This window comes from Acinonyx jubatus, chromosome D4, assembly GCF_027475565.1.
Source record: "Acinonyx jubatus isolate Ajub_Pintada_27869175 chromosome D4, VMU_Ajub_asm_v1.0, whole genome shotgun sequence".
NCBI classification, from domain to species: domain Eukaryota; kingdom Metazoa; phylum Chordata; class Mammalia; order Carnivora; family Felidae; genus Acinonyx; species Acinonyx jubatus.
In genome coordinates this window covers 79,180,309-79,200,762 of record NC_069391.1, presented here as the reverse complement: position 1 = coordinate 79,200,762, position 20,454 = coordinate 79,180,309, and the positions used below count along the sequence as shown (strand labels likewise).

Here is a 20,454-nt window from a genome sequence, read left to right as displayed (position 1 = left end):
GAGCCACCAGGCGCCCCTTCAGGCATTTTTAAAGTTGTGGTAAAATATATGTAACAAAAAATATCATCTTTTTATCCATTTTACCTCCACAGTTCCATGGCATTAAGTACATTGGCAAGGTTATATAAATCACTACTATTCTAAAGAATTTTTTTTAAGTTTATTTATTTATTTGGAGAAAGAGAGACAACACGCAGGGGAGGGGCAGAGAGAGAAGGGGAGAGAGGATCTAAACCGTGTTCCCGCTAACAGCAGAGAGCCCAATGCTGGGCTTGAACCCACGAACTGTGAGATCATGACCTGAGCCAAAATGGCATGCTTAACCAACTTAGCCACCTGGATGCCCCCTCTTCTAAAGAATTTTTAGGGGCACCTGGTGGCTCAGTCAGTTAACGGTCCAACTAATCGTAGCGGCTCTGGTCGTGAGCCGTTTGTGAATCTGAGCCCTGCATCAGGCTCTGCACTGAGCCCACTTGGGATTCTCTCTTTCCCTCTCTCTCTGCCCCACCCTGCTTGTTCTCTCTCTCTCTCTCTCTCTCTCTCAAAAAAAAAAAAAAACACTTTAAGCATTGAAACAACACGTAACAAGGCCTTAAAATTATTCATGCAGATTTTACCAGTACTTTCACTAAAGAATAATTAGAAATGCAGACCAAAAATGTCTAAGAAAAGATGCTCTGTGTCATATCATTTATAATAGCAAAAGGGGAATATGGAGAGACTGGCAGAAGAAACACTAAATGTTCATGGAGGAAGAGAGTAGTTAAATAAATCTTGGTTTATCTATATGCTCAGAAAACACGTGAGGGCGGAGAGAGAACAATACGTTTATAATGTCTCACTTCGATTAGAAGAATTCTAGGGTTTTTTTTCCCATTTTCCTCATGTTTTTCTCTATTTTCTTTATTTTGTTTAAGGAATACGTACAGCTTTTATCATGTTTAAAGTGTTATTTGCAGAAAAGGCACTGTGACAAAACCTATGACCGCTCCATGATCATATTAAATTTGAGAAGAAAAAAATTACCTGTCTCCTCCTCTTGCCTCTGCCCATGATGTAATTTTTACAAACTCTGAGCTACTTAAGCAAGGGAAGTCTGACTGAACTTCAAAAGCCCATGCAGATTTTTGAAACTTCTGGGCTCAGCCTCTTTTCACTTTAAAATATTTTTACTTGCTCAGTATTTGTTCAAAAGTTACATGTGATACTTATAGAATCCTGCAGACCACATGGTTGTAATACCTCACCTCAAGTTCGTAACCTGCCAGATATAATTCTTCGAACTACTGATCGCTGACATTTCTCCTTGAGCCTCTATAGCTATCATTTGTTTCTTTCATTGCCTTCTCCGCTGCTCACTCATGGGAGCGATAATATCATACTGGCTTTTAGGAAACTGCCCCCAGACACACTGTGAACTAAGGATTAGAGATGAGGAGATAGAACAGGATCCAGGCAACAGATGATAATGGCCTGAACTCAGCCACAAGCATCAGAGGTGGAAAGAAGAGGAGAGATGCAAAAAACATTAAGGAGACAGAGCTAACAGGGTTTGGTCACTGATGGGAAGGGATGAAGAAAAAGAAGAGTCAGTGATGACTCCTGGGATTTTTGCCTTGGTTGACTCAGTAGGCAGGGCTGTGATTCTCCAGCAAAGGAACAGAGAAAGCGCAGCAAGTATTATAGGAAAGCAGCAATGGTCCAGTTTAGAGGATGTGCGAGATCTAACAGCTCAGAACTTGCTGACATTCACCGATCCTTGGAAGTGACCTATTCAGAGCTGAATTCCTACATGTTCTATGCCTCCCTCTGTTCATTTCAAGTGAGCGTTTTAAGAGAGTTCTAACAAGTCAGAGCTTTAAGACCAGCCAGGTGAACAAGCCATTTTGATTTTTCCAGTACATATCTGAGCAGTTTCATGGAGTCTCATAGGTTAACCATCACATATAAACAGATTGGTTACCTCTACCTTTCAAAATAATCCCATCCCTCCCTTCCAGCATCCTCTGTCACCTCCCCTGAGGCACCCTATGCTCTTAACACGCTGAATCCATCAGTCCCTGAGCAGAACCAGCTTTTTCTCAAAGGTATTGTTTTTATAACAAGACAAAACACTTAGTATCCCTTCCTCAGGGGCACCTGGGTGGCTCAGACAGTTAAACGTCTGTCTCTTGATTTTGGCTCAGACTGTGATCTAACGGTTCATGGGCTCCAGCCCCACGTTGGGCTCTGTGCTGACAGCATGGAGCCTGCCTAGGATTCTCTCTCTCGCCCTCTCACTCTCTCTCTGCCCCTACCCTATTTGCTCATGCTTTCTCTCTCTCTCTCTTTTGAAACAGATAAATAATCCTTAAAAAAAAAAAAATAAACACTTAAAAACAAAATCACACGACTCTCTTCTGCCAAGTCTGAACTTGGCCTCAAAAATCTTTTCATGTTCTTGATTACCAAGTGCTCAGTTGGAATACCAGATAAAACTTCTTTCCATCTCAGCTATGGGGCATTAAAGTATTCAGCAGACTATATTATAACCTAATGGCTTTCTGCACACAATACCTTGACCATAGACAATAAGAAATGTTTTTAAAATGACAGGATTCAATTGCTTAATCTCATCAGCATAAAATACATACAGCCTCCACATGAGAAGAACAAAGTACATGAAAACTGGCATTCTTTACTCGCTACAGAAAAGTGATAATTTTTCTCCACTAAATTACAACTTGCTCAGCTACTTGAAGTAACCGTAAGAGAGACATACCTGTTGAAGTTTATGAGGTATAGAAAAGCAGTCCGTGGGGCAGGCCCATTCCAGTGGATGGTATAGCCCTTCTCCAGCATGATCACAGGCTGGTACTGTGGAAAGGTGGCCTTCTGGTTAATGCCTCGGAGCACCATCGGATAGGAGGGATACTCATCTCGTGCGATGGTCATCGTCAGATTCTGAGTGCTCCATGTCTGGACATAAACCTTCAAAAAACAATTAAGAATGAAAGGGAAGGCGGCGCCTGGGTGGCTCAGTTGGTTGAGCAGCCGACTTCGGCTCAGGTCATGATCTCGCGGTCCGTGAGTTCGAGCCCCGCCTCGGGCTCTGTGCTGATGGCTCAGAGCCTGGAGCCTGTTTCGGATTCTGTGTCTCCCTCTCTCTGACCCTCCCCCATTCATGCTCGGTCTCTCTCTGTCTCAAAAATAAACAAACGTTAAAAAAAAAAAAAAGAATGAAAGGGAAGAAGACTCTTAACTACAGAGAACAAACTGGTGGTTCCCAGAGGGGGAGGTGGGTGAGGGGATGGGTGAAATAGGTGATGGGGATTAATACACTTATCAGGGCACCTGGGTGGCTCAGTTGGTTGAGCGTCCAACTTCAGTTCATGATCTCGAGGTTCGTGGGTTCAAGCCCTGCGTCAGGCTCCGGGCTGACAGCCCGGAGCCTGGAGCCTGCTTCAGATTTGGTGTCTCCCTCTCTCTCCGCCCCTCCCTTCCCTCTCAAAAATAAATAAACAACTTAAAAAAAATTTTTTAAAGCACACTTACCATGGCGAGCACTGAGTGATGTATAGAATTGCTGAATCACTATATTATACACCCGACACTAACACTATATGTTAAGTCTACTGGAATTAAAACTAAAAGCTTGATACAAACTTTTAAAAAGAATTAAGGAGGAGACAGCACAAGCTTAAATAGCTAAACAAACATTTCCAGCACAAAGTCCAGTGTCTCTACTTTCAGAACAGAGGTTCTGTGATCTGAGCCAGACTAAACGAGTAGAAGCCAACTTCATCGTAAGTTATACTTAAAATGAAGCCCTACTTAAACTGAAATGGTAAAACCAGACCAAGCATTCTGCTAGCCAAGATCTTCATCATCTCCTCCGCCACAACGGGCCAGCTTATTCATCAGAATATAAAGCCTTTGCGGCTTACACAGCTTGTCAAAGAAATACCTCAGTCTGAAGAACACACATCCAAAAAAAACCCGTAAATTAACGTGAAACCTGATACCCTCCAGTCAAATCTGAAAGCCTTTTCTCTAAAACAAGAGATGGAAAATTGAAATATCTTAGAGCTTCGGCTTTTCATTTTCCATGACCTACATCAGTCCAAGAAGTCATTTTTCACCCATTCAAAAAAAAAAAAAAAAAAAGGCTTTATAAAGCACTTTACAAAAACTGGAAAAATATATTAAACAGAGACAACTTTGAGAATTCTGAATTTATTCCAGTGGTATTTGAGCCCTTGCTCTGCCAAAACAAAACCTTCCCCAAATGCATCCTCTAAAGAACAAACCTCAGAACAATTTCCTAAAGCAAATCAGTATCCTGTAACAGGATTCCCCAGAAGTCTTAAAACATTTGCAGAATACTGTATTTAATCCACAATATTTCTCTATTTTTCTTCCTGTCATTTCTACAGTTTTGTACATATTGAGCCAGGAAAGCTTAAGTCTCATTTGTGTTTCAACACAATACTCTCCTTTCTGATACCACTTAAAGATTTAAAATAGATGGGAAATATATATTTTGAGATTACTGACTGTCTTCATTTACATATATATATTTAGTATGTACTATATATTATAGTTACTACAAATAACATACTTATTTTTTTAATTATTATTATTTTAATGTTTATTAATTCTTGAGACAGAGACAGAGTGTGAACAGGGGAGGGGCAGAGAGAGAGGGAGACACAGAATCTGAGTCAGGCTCCAGGCTCTGAGCTGTCAGCACAGAGCGCGACGTGGGGCTTGAACCCACGGAACTGTGAGATCATGACCTGAGCCGCAGTCGGACGCTAAACTGACTGAGCCACCCAGGCACCCCATAACATACTTATTTTTAAACACAGGTTTATATTTAGCCTGTAGGTTATATATAATACATATTGTTTTAAAAAATGTTTATATTTAACCTGTATTTATTTATAGGTTATATAAATGTCATATATATAACATGTATATATTACAAAATATAAGTTAAAATAATAAAATATTAAAACTAGCTTATAACATAAAAAACAAGTTATATATAACAGGTTATATACAATATATAATGGGAGATAGATAGATAGATAGATAGATCTCCTCCCTTCTTCCAAATCCGGGAAGATATGAGGTAGCACATATTACCTTAATTCTCCTATGTTACCACCTTTTTTCCTGAGCCCCTTTAACCCTTGGGTTAGCAAAAAACAAGCATCCCATTAAAATATATTTACAAACAGCTAAGTAATTGTTATTCTATCTTGAGATCCAGGTGTTCTACCCTTTGCTTAAAGACATAAAATCTTCTACAAATGTCTGCAGATCTGGGCCCCCAGCCCAAATCCCAAATTCTCAGGAAAAAATTTCTGACCTGTGGTCCTACCATTCCCAGAGCCTCCTAGCAAGTATTAGATGACTTATTTCTTTCCTCATCCTTCAGTAAAAAAGTGAATTACTACTCTGCTTTATAAGATGGAAGGACCAGGTTCACATTCTCAAATACACTTGAAATCCAAAGGGTTGACAGATGCATCTATAATAATTTTTTATTTCCTTGGTGAGTACACACCACTTTCAGACAGACACATATACACGAAACTTAACTAAAACTATAGCTACAAAAAGGAGCTAAAAGCTTTTTGTTTTAATTCTAAAATTTCTTCTTTTTTTTTTTTTAAGTAGGCTTCGTGCTCAGTGTGGAGCCCAGTGTGAGACTTGAACTCACAACCCTGAGTTCAAGACCTGAGCTGAGTTCAAGAGTTGGATGCTTAAACAACAGAGCCACCAAAGCACCTTGTAATTCTAGAATGTCTACAGCTTCCTAGGTATTGATAGGTTACTTAGTTTTAGCAGGCAATTCTGATTAGGAATAAAATGAAAGGGGGGCACCCGGGTGGCTCAGTTGGTTGAGCTTCCGACTTCAGCTCAGGTCATGATCCCAGGGTTCGTGGGTTCGAGCTCCATGTTGGGCTCTGTGCTGACAGCCTGGAGCCTGCTTCAGATTCTGTGTCTCCCTCTCTCTCTCTGTCCCTCCCCCACTCAGACTGTTTCTCTCAAAAAAAAACATTTAAAAAAATTTTTTTAAAAAGAATAAAATGAAAGGAAAAAAGAAATTACATTTTAAACCATGTTTTCTTCTTTACTAGAGTTAATTCTCCATTTTTTCCTTGTCCTTCCCAGGACTTAGGCAAGAATAACATTTTTTTTTTCCATATTGGAATGAGAAATCCCACAACAAAGAAGCTAATACTCCTTTAAAGTAAGTCAGGAGACTCCTTCCCATCTTCATCCCTCTGCCAGATTCCCTATTTTAGTAGAGATAATGACCCTGAGAGCAAAGAATAAATCCCCCTCTCAAGGGGCACAGCTGTCGCATGACAAGGAAACATGGCCTAAGACTCAGGAAATATGGGTTCTCACACCAACCATATCCCAACTATATTTAACCAAGGGCGAGTCGTACTATTTCTGTTGGACCCACTTTTCCACCTGTTTAATTAATTTGGAGCAGTGGAACCTTAAATAAAACTGTACGAGTCCATGGGGCACCAAAGTGGCTCAGTCCATTAAGCGTCTGACTCTTGATCTCTGTTCAGGTCGTGACCTCACTGTTTGGGAGTTCAGCCCTATGTCAGGCTCCATGTTAACAGTGCAGAGCCTGCATGGGATTCTCTCTCCCTCTGTCTCTGCCCCTCTCCCTCTTGCTCACATACGCTCTTTTTCTCTCTCTCCAAATAAATAAACTTTAAAAAGTTTGTCTGAGTCCATGACTCCTAATGATTTTTTTTTTCTTTTTTCCTAAAGGAAGGTCATGCCTTGGAAAGTATCGACCATGCTGAGGAGCAGAGGCGTACTCCTCGTGGAAGTGGTGCTATTAGGAGCTGGTTAGGAATCAGGCACCAGAGAGCATTCTGGCCTACCTGGGCATAGTTCCCGCTGCAGACCACAGCATTCCACTTGGTAATATTCACGCAGCTTGGGTGGCGGATCAGGTAATTGTCGATTCTTCCCACATACGCATCCTTGTATCCTGTCACAGAGCCGTCGATGTCGTGGAATATGGAGTTCTTATCACCATCCAGCTCACAATCTTCAAACCAGGGCCCAGGCTTCCCAAAGAAGACATTCAGAGAGACCTGCCAGCAGTGAAAGACAAGGACATCACAAAATGAAGGCTTCTGCATTCCTGGCCAGCGTCCCCTGCAAGGATCCAACTGCATATCCCTTACAACTGCTTTGAGGTCAGAGCAGTTCCGAGTCACAGTTCATAGTTGTCAACTGCGGCACCCAAAGTTTTCACTTAATTATGACATGGTTCGTTGTGGGGGGGGGGGGTGGAAATTACAAAGCCTTGTGGAGTTCAAGTGGCAAATGTTAAAAATATAGCTGGTGTTTCCCTTTATCTTCCACTTAAAAACTATGACCTGCTCTCCAGACAAAACTAACCTATGGTAAGAGAATCAGAACAGTTGTGGGGAAGGGAAATATGGAGCCATGCATATTTGTTAAAAATTATAAACCTGACACTTAGGATGTGTGCATGTCCCTGTATGCAAATTACACCTTGATTAAATAAAGTCTGTTATAAATTCTATCTTCTGAGTTAGTTCGTCATTTTATTTCACTCCAAATGCTTTAGCTGCTTGTTCATTTGACTCCTTACCCCACCCCCCGCACCAAAAAACACGTACAATTCCAAATCAAAACACAGGCCAAGTATTGCCTTGGTATGCTGGGTGACCACTGAACTCACTCGAATCTGCTAGAAAGTGTATGTTACTTTCTCGTCAACATAGACCAAACCCAGCTCAGTAATTTTTATATCAGGTAGAGTTAATTTAAAGCTTTTATTAAACATGTAGTACACAACTGCGAAGCAGGCTGCAGATTACATGTTTTGTAGTCTTTAGCTGCTTCTTATTAGTGGTAAATTATTCGTACTATTCAAGGGGTGCAGACACACCTTTTTTTTTTTTTGAGAGAGAGAGAGAGCACAAGCAGGGTAGGAGTAGAGAGAGAGGATCCAAAGCAGGCTCTACACTGACAGCAGCAAGCCCGATATGGGGGCTCGAATTCACCAACCCTGAGATCATGACCTGAGCCAAAGTCAGACACTTAACTGACTGAGTCACCCAGGTGCCCCATCATGCTCAGATGATTTAAAGTCAAACTGAACGTCTAAATGATAAGAAATTCAATGAAAAATCACTGATGTCTGGGACACGTGGCTGGCTCTAGGTTCTTAGTTGCAGGCTTTTTTTCTCATTTCCCTTGTACATCCTGTTGTTAAACCTAAGAGAAGTCTGGGCATGTTTCCCACTTTTCAGGGAGCACAAATGTGGCAAACCATTCCCTTTACAAGCTGTTCCCAAGGCGTGAGCACCATCGGACCTCCTGGATGATGACCACCGCGTTTGCACGGCAGGGATGTTAGAAGTCGGAACTCCACAACCAACACAACACCTGATGAACTGTTTCTCAGAACGACTGTGTCATCGTCACTGCAGCTCCATGTATGGAGGTCTGTGTGCACAGCAGGTGAACACCCGGCCTCCACACTGGAGAGCTGCTCCAAAGACCGTCCTATTTATTCACGTGGGAAGCTGCCTGCTAGGGTCGCCCTCCCTCTTCCCCTGCAGTCATGCGGCCGAAAAGAGAGCCAGCCAACCAAGCTGGCATCCCAGTTTGCACCTGTGCCTCTGTTTCCTACCTCAGCCATTCTGGAAAACCAGATACAGGCTTTGGTAAACTATCTCATGTTCTATTTTAAACTAGGCTACCACAGAGTCAGCCCATGGACGTGAATGAGAGAGGCATGAGCCACTTCCCAGTCGTGGCCGCCTGTGGAAGTGGCGAGCGAGATGGTCTGAGACTCAATCTCCACGTACCAAGGTCATTTTGGAACTGGCAAGATGGTGGAGGGAGAGGTACGTAACCTTACTGTCCTGTGTACTAATGGTACAGGGGTCACCGATGAAACTACTAAGAAAACAAATGATTCCTGTGGGCCACTGTACTGTAAACAATGATTTCTCAGTCTTCTTTGCAGTCTTCGTAAAAACCTTCCGACAGTTTTTATCCATATTTGCTTTATACCACCCCAGGACTCCTCTTCTTCCCCATCCTTTTGTCCTGTTTCCCCAAAAGAATAAGCCCCAGACAAGTAGAATACCAGGCAGAACTCAAATCACTTCATAGATTATCACAATGAACTTCCCCAAATCCTATGTCCTCTGGTTCCTATGAAACCCTACCATCCTCAGTCCCGTGCTGTCACTTTAAGACACTGTCCCTTTCGAGATATCACTTGAATGTCAAAAATACCCCTGGTCACATGGGATTTCTGTTCTCACCTTGAACTCAACGGGACAGCGTGCATGGAATGAGGAGTCTCTTTTGCACGTACTTCTCCTCCCCGCCGTAAAGACTGAGTACAAACACTTGGTTCGTGTGTTTGTCTCTGGGGATGTGCTACCCCTCTTGCTCCTGTCGTGGTCACCACATAGGTACCGTAAGAACATACTTACGTGTGGACCAAACTTCACGAGGGAGATGTTATTCCTGGGAGTTATCTGCCAGGGATTCTTTACAAGGAAGCCGATAGCACTGGTGTACCTATCTGGAGTTGGCACATATTTTTTGAAAGTGCACCTGGTTAGATGAATGGGTCCGTCATAAATCTGAAAGCCTCTAATTGGGAACGTCCTGTTGAAATACAAGATTGTGTTTAGTGTGCATGGGCCCATCTCTGCACCGGCACGTCACTTACAAGTTTGTTTTATAAACACTGTTGAATATCTCATACACGCTAAGCACAATTCTAGGATACAGCGGTACCATGACAAAATCCCCGAGCAAAACGGTGGAAAAGGCAAAGAGAAAAACAAGGATAATTTCAGGCAGTGAGTGTTGTGCAGGCAGAGACACGGTAATACAATAGGTTGGGTAGAAGAGAGACGCTGTTTTGGACAGAACGGAGGCCTCTCTGAAGAGGTGATTTTTGCTTCCTTGAACCAACTCAGTCAAGACCTTTTATTTGGGAACTCCTATACTTCGGTTTTGGTTCCAAAATCTCTGGCAGGAGAATAAAAGACCAATCTGTGCTTTCACAGAGAGAACCTCCTTTCAAGCCACTAAATGATAGTAATAAGATGAAATGATACACTTAAAAGCATAAAAGTGTAAATCCTCAAGGCTTACTATGTCAAAGGGGTTGGCTGGATTGAGAAATTTGGTTTATTCATTTTCCTCCTTTCTGTTCAAACACAAACTCCTTAACCTACTAATCATATATCATTAATCATAATTAAGGTACAAAACCCATAATATTCTGGATCCCTTAGGTTTCTCCCCCTGTTAAATTCTTTAACGGCACTGCAGAGGATTCCTACAGCAACATCAGTTTACAACTTGGCAGTGTTTTACAGTGAAAACATACATGCCAGCAAGAAAATGAAGCAGCCTGCTTAAAAACCTATGCACCTTGATGAACGTCTAAGGATATATCCAAAATGGCTCTCTCTCATAGAAAAAGTTGTAAAGATACAGTAAAATAAACACTGGATCCACTGACCAAGGAGGACTCTTTGTTTTTGAAAATCTTCCTTCATGAAGAAGCGATAAGAATTTTGAAACAAATCTGAAGGCCACATCGAATCAAAATTTTGTACACCTGAAACTAACATAATATTGTATGTCAACTATACTTCAATTAAAAAAGAAAAATGGAGGGGGTGGCACCTGGGTGGCTCAGTCGATTGAGCGTCCAACTCTCGATTTTGGCTTCGCTCATGATCTCACAGTTGTGAGATCGAGTTCCATGGCGGGCTCCACGCTGGTGGTGGGGCCTGCTTAAGATTCTCTCTGCCCCTCTCCTTCCTTTGCCCCCTCCCCGACTCATGAGTGTGTGCTCTCTCTCAAAAAAGAAAAAGAGAGAGAGAAAAGAAAAAGAAAAACACGAGAGGCCAATGTCAAGTGAAAAGAATGGAATTGGGCACCATCATACTGTAGCCAAACACTAGCCAATATACAGCTATTTTTCGTTACACATTAGAAGAGACAGCTACAGCCCAATCTTGACAGGCACATCACGGTGATGAAGGCAGACTAACAGGGTTTGAATCCCACCTCAGCTACTTTTAGTAAGCTCCTCATTTATAAAGCAGGATAATGACAGTACCTACCTCACTGGGCTTTGCGAGGATTAAGTGAAGAATAAAGTATTTAGAACGGGGCCTGACACATGGCAAGCACTTAATAAACGTTAGCTATTAAAAATCCACGAAGTTTCTTCCCTCATGGCTTCCACAGTCTGACTAACAGGAGGGCTACACAGAGCGTAGCTTATAAGGGCATTCAGGATTTCCCAACAACAAGCAAAGGGGGAGTGGAACCAAGCTCACTCTTTGCCAGAGGCTAGTAAAAGCCCTTTTGCCAACACTCACCGCGCTGCCCCTCAAAGTAAGCAGTCTGTGTGGCCCATCCCCCTGACCCGTTCTAGCCCAGTGCTCACCTACAGTGTATAACTTTAAGGGAACTGATGCTTGATGAATTCTGGCAGCGGGTCCAACATGAGACCTTCAGAACATGAGTTGTTCTCTGTTTTTCTCCCAAGTAAAATGAGGACAATTCCAAACTGGGTCTCAGAACCGAGGTATGGGTTAATTACTTACTAGTTCCCTAAAAGCTCTAAAGTATCTTTCTGGTGCTAAGTACTATTTTAATGACTCTGTGATTATTTTGACAGAAAACATGCCAAAAGTCTACTCTGTACAGCTGAAACACTGGTAATTACACAGCCGTGGTTCGGTTTTGAGTCAGCTTTGGCATCTATCAACTCTTATTTTCTAGGACTTTTTTCAATAAGTTATTTCCTTTTTCCAGTGGCTATTTCTGCAAACCCACCTCACAAATTGAGGCAAGAGTGACCTAACGTCATAGTTTACAGTTTGGCCACTTTCTGTGGCTCAAGAAAGAAGAAAACAAAAAAGTCAGCAGCTTATATAAGGCCTTAAGCAAGGAATGAAAAACAAGACAGTTTCCTTCGTTATATAATTAATAATGAAATCTATAAAGTGCTTGATAGTTAATGCTCCAAAATTCCAGAGTCTACCCAGTTGTAATAGTAATGATATAATAATAATGATAATAATAATAATAGTAATAATAATAATAATAAGATAAGGTGGGGAAAACCATCAGAGAGGGAACCAATGCACCCAGGATTACTGCAGAAACTTCCGATAAGGGTGAGGTTTTCATTTATTGTTCAAATTTAACAGTCTACTGCTAAAGCAATGCTTACCTGTTCCTAGGTAGGGTCCGAGGCTTCTGGTCTATTCCTCCAGTGCCTACATATTTGTTCTGACCACCCTGAAAGCCATAATTCCTGCTCTCCCCAACAAAGAGAGATTCGGATACCTCCTGGCTGGAACCTTCATCACTGGGGAAGCTTCCATCACTGTTAAAATGAGAATAACCGTTACCTCCCACCTCCAGGAAATTTAAATTGGCCCTCAAATCCAGACACGCCATAACTTAAAAGCTAAAAATTTGCAAAACAGATAGGAGCTTTTTCTAATGCATATTATCAAGTCATCAAAAAGTCCTTCTAAGCTGTGAACGTACCTCGTATAAATTAATACATGGTTTGCACATGAAACAGGTGACATTTCATTTAACAGCAACAATTGATTATTTTAGTCTCCAACAACAGTATTGTACATGGGGGATGAACTTGCCCTGAGTTTAACAGTTAGATGACAGTCATATTTAAGACAGTACCCAAATAACTCTTGTCTGGAGAAAAATATGTAACATTAAAAGTTCGGTTCTTAACGATCACTGCAAAATTAGACCAGGTTCTAAGAAAGAAAATATTTAAATATTTTTTTAATGTTTATTTATGCTTGAGAGGAGGTGGGGTGGGGAGATACAGAATCTCAAGCAGGCTCCAGGCTCTGAGCTGTCAGTGCAGAGCCCGATGCGGGGCTCAAACTCACCAGCTGTGAGATCATGACCTGAGCTGAAGTCGGACACTTAACCGACTGAGCCACCCAGGCGCCCCTAAGAAAGAAAATATTTAATATGCTCCCAACTTTTCTTCCCTTCCTCTCAAGTGTTTTCTCCTAAGCAAAAAAATATGACAGGCCAATCCTTCTACAGAATTCCAGCTATATTAACCTATGACTTTGGTGCGAATTCAATTAATTAAGAAAAATGTATTTTGGCCCTCTAGTGGTATCAGGAAGTGGGTGCTGTTTTGTTTGTTTTTTCAACTGCCAACAAAATGATAGAACAATCCATGTGTGATCAAACCCACCCCTCCCCGCCAAACACACACACACACACACACACACACACACACACACACACACAACCAGGGCTGTTTTACCTTACAGCTTTGAAATAATCAGATAAGTGTTTTAAAAACAATTACAAACCTGGCAAAGGTCAGTCCTATTCCATTATCTGCAAATCTATGAGAAAAGAGAATAAAAGAACATTTAATTTATCACCTCATGTAAGAGATAATTTCTCTCAATATTTAATTTTTGGGAAAATCCAGGAGGTTCCAATAATGTTTACTCCCCAAGACCACAAGAAAATGTTTCACTTCCCAATAACTTAAAGCACATACTCCACAGTGCAGGTAGCGTTGCTGATTACCGGCCACATGACCTTGGGTAAGGCATTCACCTGGACTCTCCCTCAGTTTTCTCACCTAGAAGTTGAACCGAGAACATAACCTTCCTCAATGGATACTTGAGGGCATTGAACATACTAATTAATGCCAACCCTTTAGGACAGTGCCTGTACACAGTAACCAGCACACAAGTGTGAGCTATATTATTTTTATGACTATTTTTGAAAACAATTAGGTCATGGGATTCTCTTCCAATTTTTCAACATTAATACCCAAGCTATTTCTACAGATTTAATACAAAACTAATTTTTTGCATGATGAAAGTCAGAGGTGACAGTAGAATGCCAAGAAGCTAATGTCAGTGCCAGTCAGAAAAAAAACATGTTTTTCTAGACTCTTGAACACCAAATCTTAGCTCAACATACATCAGACTTCTAAAATTATGCAAACGGGGAAAAAATTAAGATGCTTACTGCCTCAAGTCATATTAAGCCATAAGTCAACAGACTTAGTAAGGTGGAATTCACGACTTGTATTTGTAATGGCAGTGGGAGAGCAACAGAAAAACTTCTGAGTTTCCAAAAGGAAGGGAAAAAAATCCAGGTAGTTTCAAAATCTTTATTTAGCTCTCTGACATAGACGATACTTGTTATATAAAGTTAAATCCGCAACTCCTGTTCAATCTCATCAAAAAACTCTCATGTCACCAGATGAGTTCAATTCCAATAAAAGCAACAGAAAGAATGATTCCAAACATTTGCTGCCTATGAGCGCGAGCAAACACTTCCTCAGAGCTCACCCCGTCTGTTAGTAATAATAGTAATATGATTCCAGGGGTGCCCGCTGGCTCAGGTAGGAGAGCGGGTGACTCTTGATCTCGGAGTGTGAGGTCCAGCCCCACATTGAGTGTAGAGATTACTAAACATAAATAAATTTAAAAAAATAATAATAATATAATTCCAGAAACTATCACTGTATTTTCAGCCACTGGGTTGTTTTAAATTGCCTTAAAAAAAATAAACACATAGGTGCCATCAGATAATGACTTTGTAGAGAATACCTACGCTGAATTCTGAACGACAATGTCTCCCCCTCTGACCCAAGCTCCATTGTCATTATTTTTAAAAGAAATGAGCCTGTCAATTAAAGCAGCAACACGTGGCTTTTCAGGGTCCGCATCCTGATGAGGCCTAAACCTTGGAGTTTAAAAAAAAAAAAAAAAAAAGAAGAAGAAAAAGGACTTTTTAAACAAGCATTGGAAATCATTTATTTTACAATTGTAAGCTTAAGTGTCAGAAGGCAGGATTTACATATGACCAAGACAAAAAAAATCTTAATGCACAATTTACAACTTAATTATTTGTATTTCAGATACTGAAAAAAAATTACATTTATTTATAGAAGTTTCCCAAGAACTGCTTTCATATTTTCTTATTGTTTTAAAGCAACTTACATTATAGAAGAGGACACTACAGAACATTCTAAGCACTAAAACCATTTCAAAACAAATAAACAAAAACCTCAGACTAGGAAATCTGGTATGTTTTCACAAATTCTTAACTACATGACACTAATATAAACACACTGAATAAATGCATCAGGTATTTTAACATACATATATGCAAACTAGAGTATTATTTGAGTTGTGTGCTAGTGAGATGTTTTAGATACAGAGATAAAACTAGTTCGATATTTAAAATGCCTAAATTTAAAACAGAGTGTATTTAATTAACTTGTTAATTACAAAGACTGAATTTTACTTCTTCTTTCTCTTCCTTCTACAACACTTACAAGGACCTTAATGAAAAGGTCAAAAAAATTGGTGTCAAACCACTATATAAATCAAATAAATAATTCTATAAAGCCACCTGGTTTTTAAATGTTTGTTTATTGAAAGAGAGAGAGAGAGAATCCTAAGCAGACTCCATGCTGTCAGCACAGAGGCCAACAAGGGGCTCGAACTCATGAACCATGATATCATGACCTAAGCCAAAATCAAGAGCAGGACACTCAACTGACGAAGCCATCCAGGCGTCCCAAGGCCACCTATTTCTTAAAAAAGATCATTTCTATCTTAATTTTTACAAAGCTGGGGGGTGAGGATGGGGGAGAAACAACTAGATAATTTTCCAGAAACCAATTCAGCAGGCTGAGATTTTCAAACCATGCAGTCAGGAAATACCATTTGCACAAATGTCATTACCATAGTTGCTGGCACAGTAGATGCTATCATGGGAGAAGACGACATGCACAGAAAAAAGCAAGTGAGAAGGTCCTTAGGCATGAGTGAGCTTGGCCAAGGAACAAATAAATTGGCTGGAGAGAAAGAAGCATGGGGCAGAGGACAGAGAGGTGAGCATATGCCAGGCAATGTGAGGGCCTAGGGAGAACAGGACACAAGGCAGGTGATGGTCAAAGAGTACAATGTTTTAGTTATACAATATAAATAAATTCTAGAGGTCTATCATACAGCACAGTGCCTTAGCTAATAATACTCTATTGTGCACTTAAAATTTGCTAAGCCAATAGATCTTAGGGTAAATGTTCTTACCACAAAAACATAAAAAATATTCTTAAATTTTTTTAATGATAACAATAAAGGAAGGTGACAAAACTTTGGGAGATGATGGCTATGTATATGACCTTGATGGTGGTGATGGTTTCATGGGTGTATACCTATCCCCAAACTCCCTGAGATGTATACATTAAATACACACAGCTTTTTAGATGGTAGTCATACCTCAATAAAGCAGGTGGATAGAGAGAGAGAGAGAGAGAGAGAGAGAGAGAGAGAGAGAGAGAGAGAGAGAGAGACGGTCTTCAGAAACATGGAATCAAGGAAGTGATACAACTGATTTCACTTTTTTCTTATAAACTGGTCACTCACTGCTACTTGGTGAAAGGACTGTAGAGAATGGACCATAGGAGACCAGTCTGGAAGCTTTATACCCGTCCTTAGATTGTGTACATGACCCCTTACACTAAGGAGCTCTGACCTAATAGGTGAAATGTCTGACTCTGGGCCATCACCCACTCTCTGGTAATTGCGATTGCTGCCAAACAGCTTTGCAGTCATTACGCAGTATCAAGCAGATGGAAGAGTTCTGGAAAGAAGACTACACAATGTTCTACAAGAAAGTTAAAAAAAGAAAAAAAGGATCCTAAAGCAACACTGATTCTCTGCTGTAGCCATCTCACCTTTTCTGAAATTCCAATCCATATACATCAATTGTTGACTGCTTGCTTGGATACCCTTTACTTCTAACCTCTTTCCCACTTGATCTGTAGGCGATAGCTAACTTTCCCAATTTTTCACCATCCTCATTCATGAGCTTTCAGCACACTTTCCAACCTCCCTTAATTGGCCTTGGCCTTAAATACTACCTGGTTTCTGTGCTCTTTCATTCCCTTAGACGAAACGTCCCAATCTGACACCAAGAGCTTTCTTGGGTTACAATTTCCCATCTTTGGATGCCAATAATTTCACATCTTGAAGACACACGGAAAGGCTCATCTGATTAACTGTTGAGTCAACTTTCCCTTTGTTGTACAGACTAAATATCTTCTGGATCTCATGAGCCTTATGTTTAATTCATGGGCTGGTTTATTACTCATTGTGTTAGTGTTTTATCATTCTTACTCATGTCTGGACTGTATGAATGTACGTGGGCATATTCTACACATGAGTTTATACAAAATTAAATATATACACCAACTACCAAATGTCTTATTCATCTTCCATAATCAGTTCTTTCCAGTAACAACTTCTAAATGGAGTCTAATTCCCACTATGTATGCATTTATAAACTGGTAAGAGAAATAATGAAGAGCAGAGAAAAAATTACCATTATCATAATATATACACATACCCAGTAAAGAACTTCTCAGGCCATTATGGATAAATTGTTTTACTGTCAAGCCTGATTAAAGCACCAATGAATTTCTGAAATATATTTTCTCATTCATCCATTCATACACACACACCCAATTTTTTAAGGCAGGGAAGAGAAAATCAATTGTGTTGTGTTTAAGCATTTTTCTGTTAATACTAAGCAAAGTACACATTACTAGTTCTACCAGTTAAAATAAACTCTTAAAAAGCAGCCGTGTCCTGTCAGCAAAGATTTCTTTGTTTTGCGAGTTAATATCCTCTTCTTGGTTCATAGTCCACTGTCATCTCTATGCTCCTTTTTCTTTTAAAGTTTATCTCCTATCTTCCCATTTCATATCTTGCTTAGCTATTAGGTGTCCAGTAACTTGTGTTTTATTTAAATAACGTCCAGAGTTTCCTGGTTTCTCAAATGTCATCTGATCATTGCTTTAAAATATTTCAGGCTCAACTTGACCTTTAAGTAGTCCTGATGAGTAATTTTACTAACTGTACTTTCTCCAGTTTTCTCCTGGCCTCGTGCCTTATTACTGTGTCGCAAAGATCTTGCCTCACACTTAAGTGGACTTACCAACCTACAGTGAGGATCCTATCTTATTCCCTTGTGAACAGTAGGGCCTGGTGTCTTTTTCTTAAATATCTATCAAAAGAGCCTATTAAACCTAGCACCCTTTAGAAACTATAAGTTGGTGGGGCGCCTGGTTGGATCAGTCTGCTAAGTGTCCAACTTTAGCTCAGGTCATGATCTTGCAGTCTGTGAGTTTGAGCCCTGTGTCATTCTCTGTGCTGACAGCTCAGAGCCTGGAGCCTGCTTCAGATTCCGTCTGTCTGTCTGTCTGCCTGTCTCTCTCTCTGCCCCTTCCCCGCTTGCACTCTGTCTCTCTTTCTCAAAAATAAACAAACATTAAATTAAAATAATAATAGTAATAATAATAATAATAATAATATAATAATAAAAAATAATAATAGTAATAATAATAATAAATAATAATAATAATGAAACTAAGTTGGTCAATCAACTTGAAGTATAGGAAAAAAACACGTATGCAGTTTCTGAATAGGACTTTAAGTTGCCATCTTTTCCAGAAACTTTTATTTCCATTGGAGACATGTTATTTATTTTGGCTCTTATAGAGCACATAGAAGAACTCTGTTGAAATGTTCTCCCTATCCCAACCACATTTTGCGGTTACAAAGGGGGGCAACATAGAGCCCAGAGACGATGGGACTCTGAGACTACAAACAACTGAACCAAACTAGCTTGCTCATCAAGTTCAAGACCTTTCTCTGTGAAATACATTTCAATGCAATGTCCCATTTTGACCACTAACAATAAATTCGATAGGCCTTGGTTTTCAGGAATTACACCAAAATGTCTTAGCTTGTTTTTCAATGAATCGTGTTCTATGTTAGGCCAAATGTAGACCCTGTTTTCAACACCTCTCTCTCCTTTTTCTTTCTCTTTCTGAATATCTCTCTAACATCAATTTACAATGGTGAAAAAAGGGGAAAGTATCAACTTCTCTGGCATCTCAATAATATTTTAAAACAAACAAACCAGCCACAGGACCTAGAACAGCAGGGGGAGAAAAAAAAAGTTTCCCCAAAGCCTTCCCACAAGCTTTGAAAACTTTAGTTTAAATGTGTTACTGGAGAACAGAGCACAATGACTTACAACTCAGGAAGTTTTGTTTTGGCAAGATAGGGCCAGAATGTAATGTAAAAGGACGGACTCTACCTTGCGCTGTTATCCAAACAGAGGTATTCTCTTGGGTCTGCCGCACTAGCATTGGTTGTTTTGACACCTTTGTCAATAAATAAGCCAGCCTGGAAAATATAATAAGGGACTGAAGTGAACATGAGTCCTAAGTTATATCGATATACTTCTCATGACTCATGAAAATTACTTGTAGCTTATCACATCCACCAAAGAGAAGGGAGAGGAGCGAAGAGCAAGGCAAAGGTTTTATGAAAACAACCACCTTTCTGGATATTTTTATAATTTTATGTATTCAGTCATTCAACAAATATTTACTTGGTGCCTACCTTGTGGGAGGCACCAAGCGTGATGCATTAACAAGGAAACCATGGTCTTTGCTGTTGTTGGCATATCCAGTAGCAGGAAGACACGCAATTAAAGAAACAATTACCATCCTGTATGATAAGCAGTGATGAAGTGAGTAGATGATGCTTTAGCAGCATGTAAGAAGAGGCACCAAATGAGACCTTCCTCATAGATGGGGAGACAGAGGATTCAGGGAAGGTCTCCTCAAAGCAGTGACCTAAAGCTGAACGATGAGGGATGGGGAAGACCGAACCACACAAAAGAATGGGTTGGGATGAAGGGTGGCGGGGCATGGGTGGGAAGCAGCTGAAAGACCCAGAGCAAAGTACTCAAGGAAATCGTTGGTACAAAAAGTCTGGAAATGAGGGAGAGCAGGGCACATCTGAGAAGAGACTTAGATGGATGAACAGGAAATGTATGGAGGAGGGGAAAGCAAGGAAGAAGGCTGAAGAGAAACAAATGGTGGACAACATAGAGTCAATGTGCTGGAGTCCATTTAACGAGACTTTTAATAAAGGCAATGTAATTAACCGCACGTTAAGAATGAATGCTCTACCCACAGGATGGATAATGGATCAGAAAGGGAAAGGGGCAAAAAGAGAGATAAGAGATAAGGTAGGACATGACCCTGGTAATCCAGAAGAAAAACAAAGATGACAGAGACTTGGGCAGTAGTAATGGGGGCAAATGGATACGGCGAGAATTCTTTATGAGGTAGATACTGCTTAGCAATGAACAAAACGTCTAAGGGTGAGGGAGAGGGAGCGATAAAGGTTCCTATCTTTCTGTTTGGGCAATCAGGTGGCCGGTGGTTTCATTGAGTGAGACAGAGATATGGGAATGGGTCTAGGGATACACATACGGATTTGA

At 40.5% G+C, this 20,454-nt stretch overlaps 1 protein-coding gene across 2 annotated transcripts in view; it reads right to left on the bottom strand.

Moving 5' to 3' along the window:
* CEMIP2 (cell migration inducing hyaluronidase 2) overlaps positions 1 to 20,454 on the bottom strand; it is an 85,307-nt gene that overhangs the window by 17,053 nt on the left and 47,800 nt on the right. For both annotated transcript variants that reach the window (XM_027041044.2, XM_027041043.2), the window contains exons 12-18: positions 19,258 to 19,346; positions 14,695 to 14,826; positions 13,428 to 13,463; positions 12,290 to 12,445; positions 9,513 to 9,690; positions 6,906 to 7,121; positions 2,762 to 2,970 (exon numbers count right to left, since the gene is read on the bottom strand). In XM_027041044.2, the coding sequence (XP_026896845.2) occupies positions 2,762 to 2,970; positions 6,906 to 7,121; positions 9,513 to 9,690; positions 12,290 to 12,445; positions 13,428 to 13,463; positions 14,695 to 14,826; positions 19,258 to 19,346 (1,016 nt within the window). The remainder of the gene's footprint in view (positions 1 to 2,761; positions 2,971 to 6,905; positions 7,122 to 9,512; positions 9,691 to 12,289; positions 12,446 to 13,427; positions 13,464 to 14,694; positions 14,827 to 19,257; positions 19,347 to 20,454) is intronic.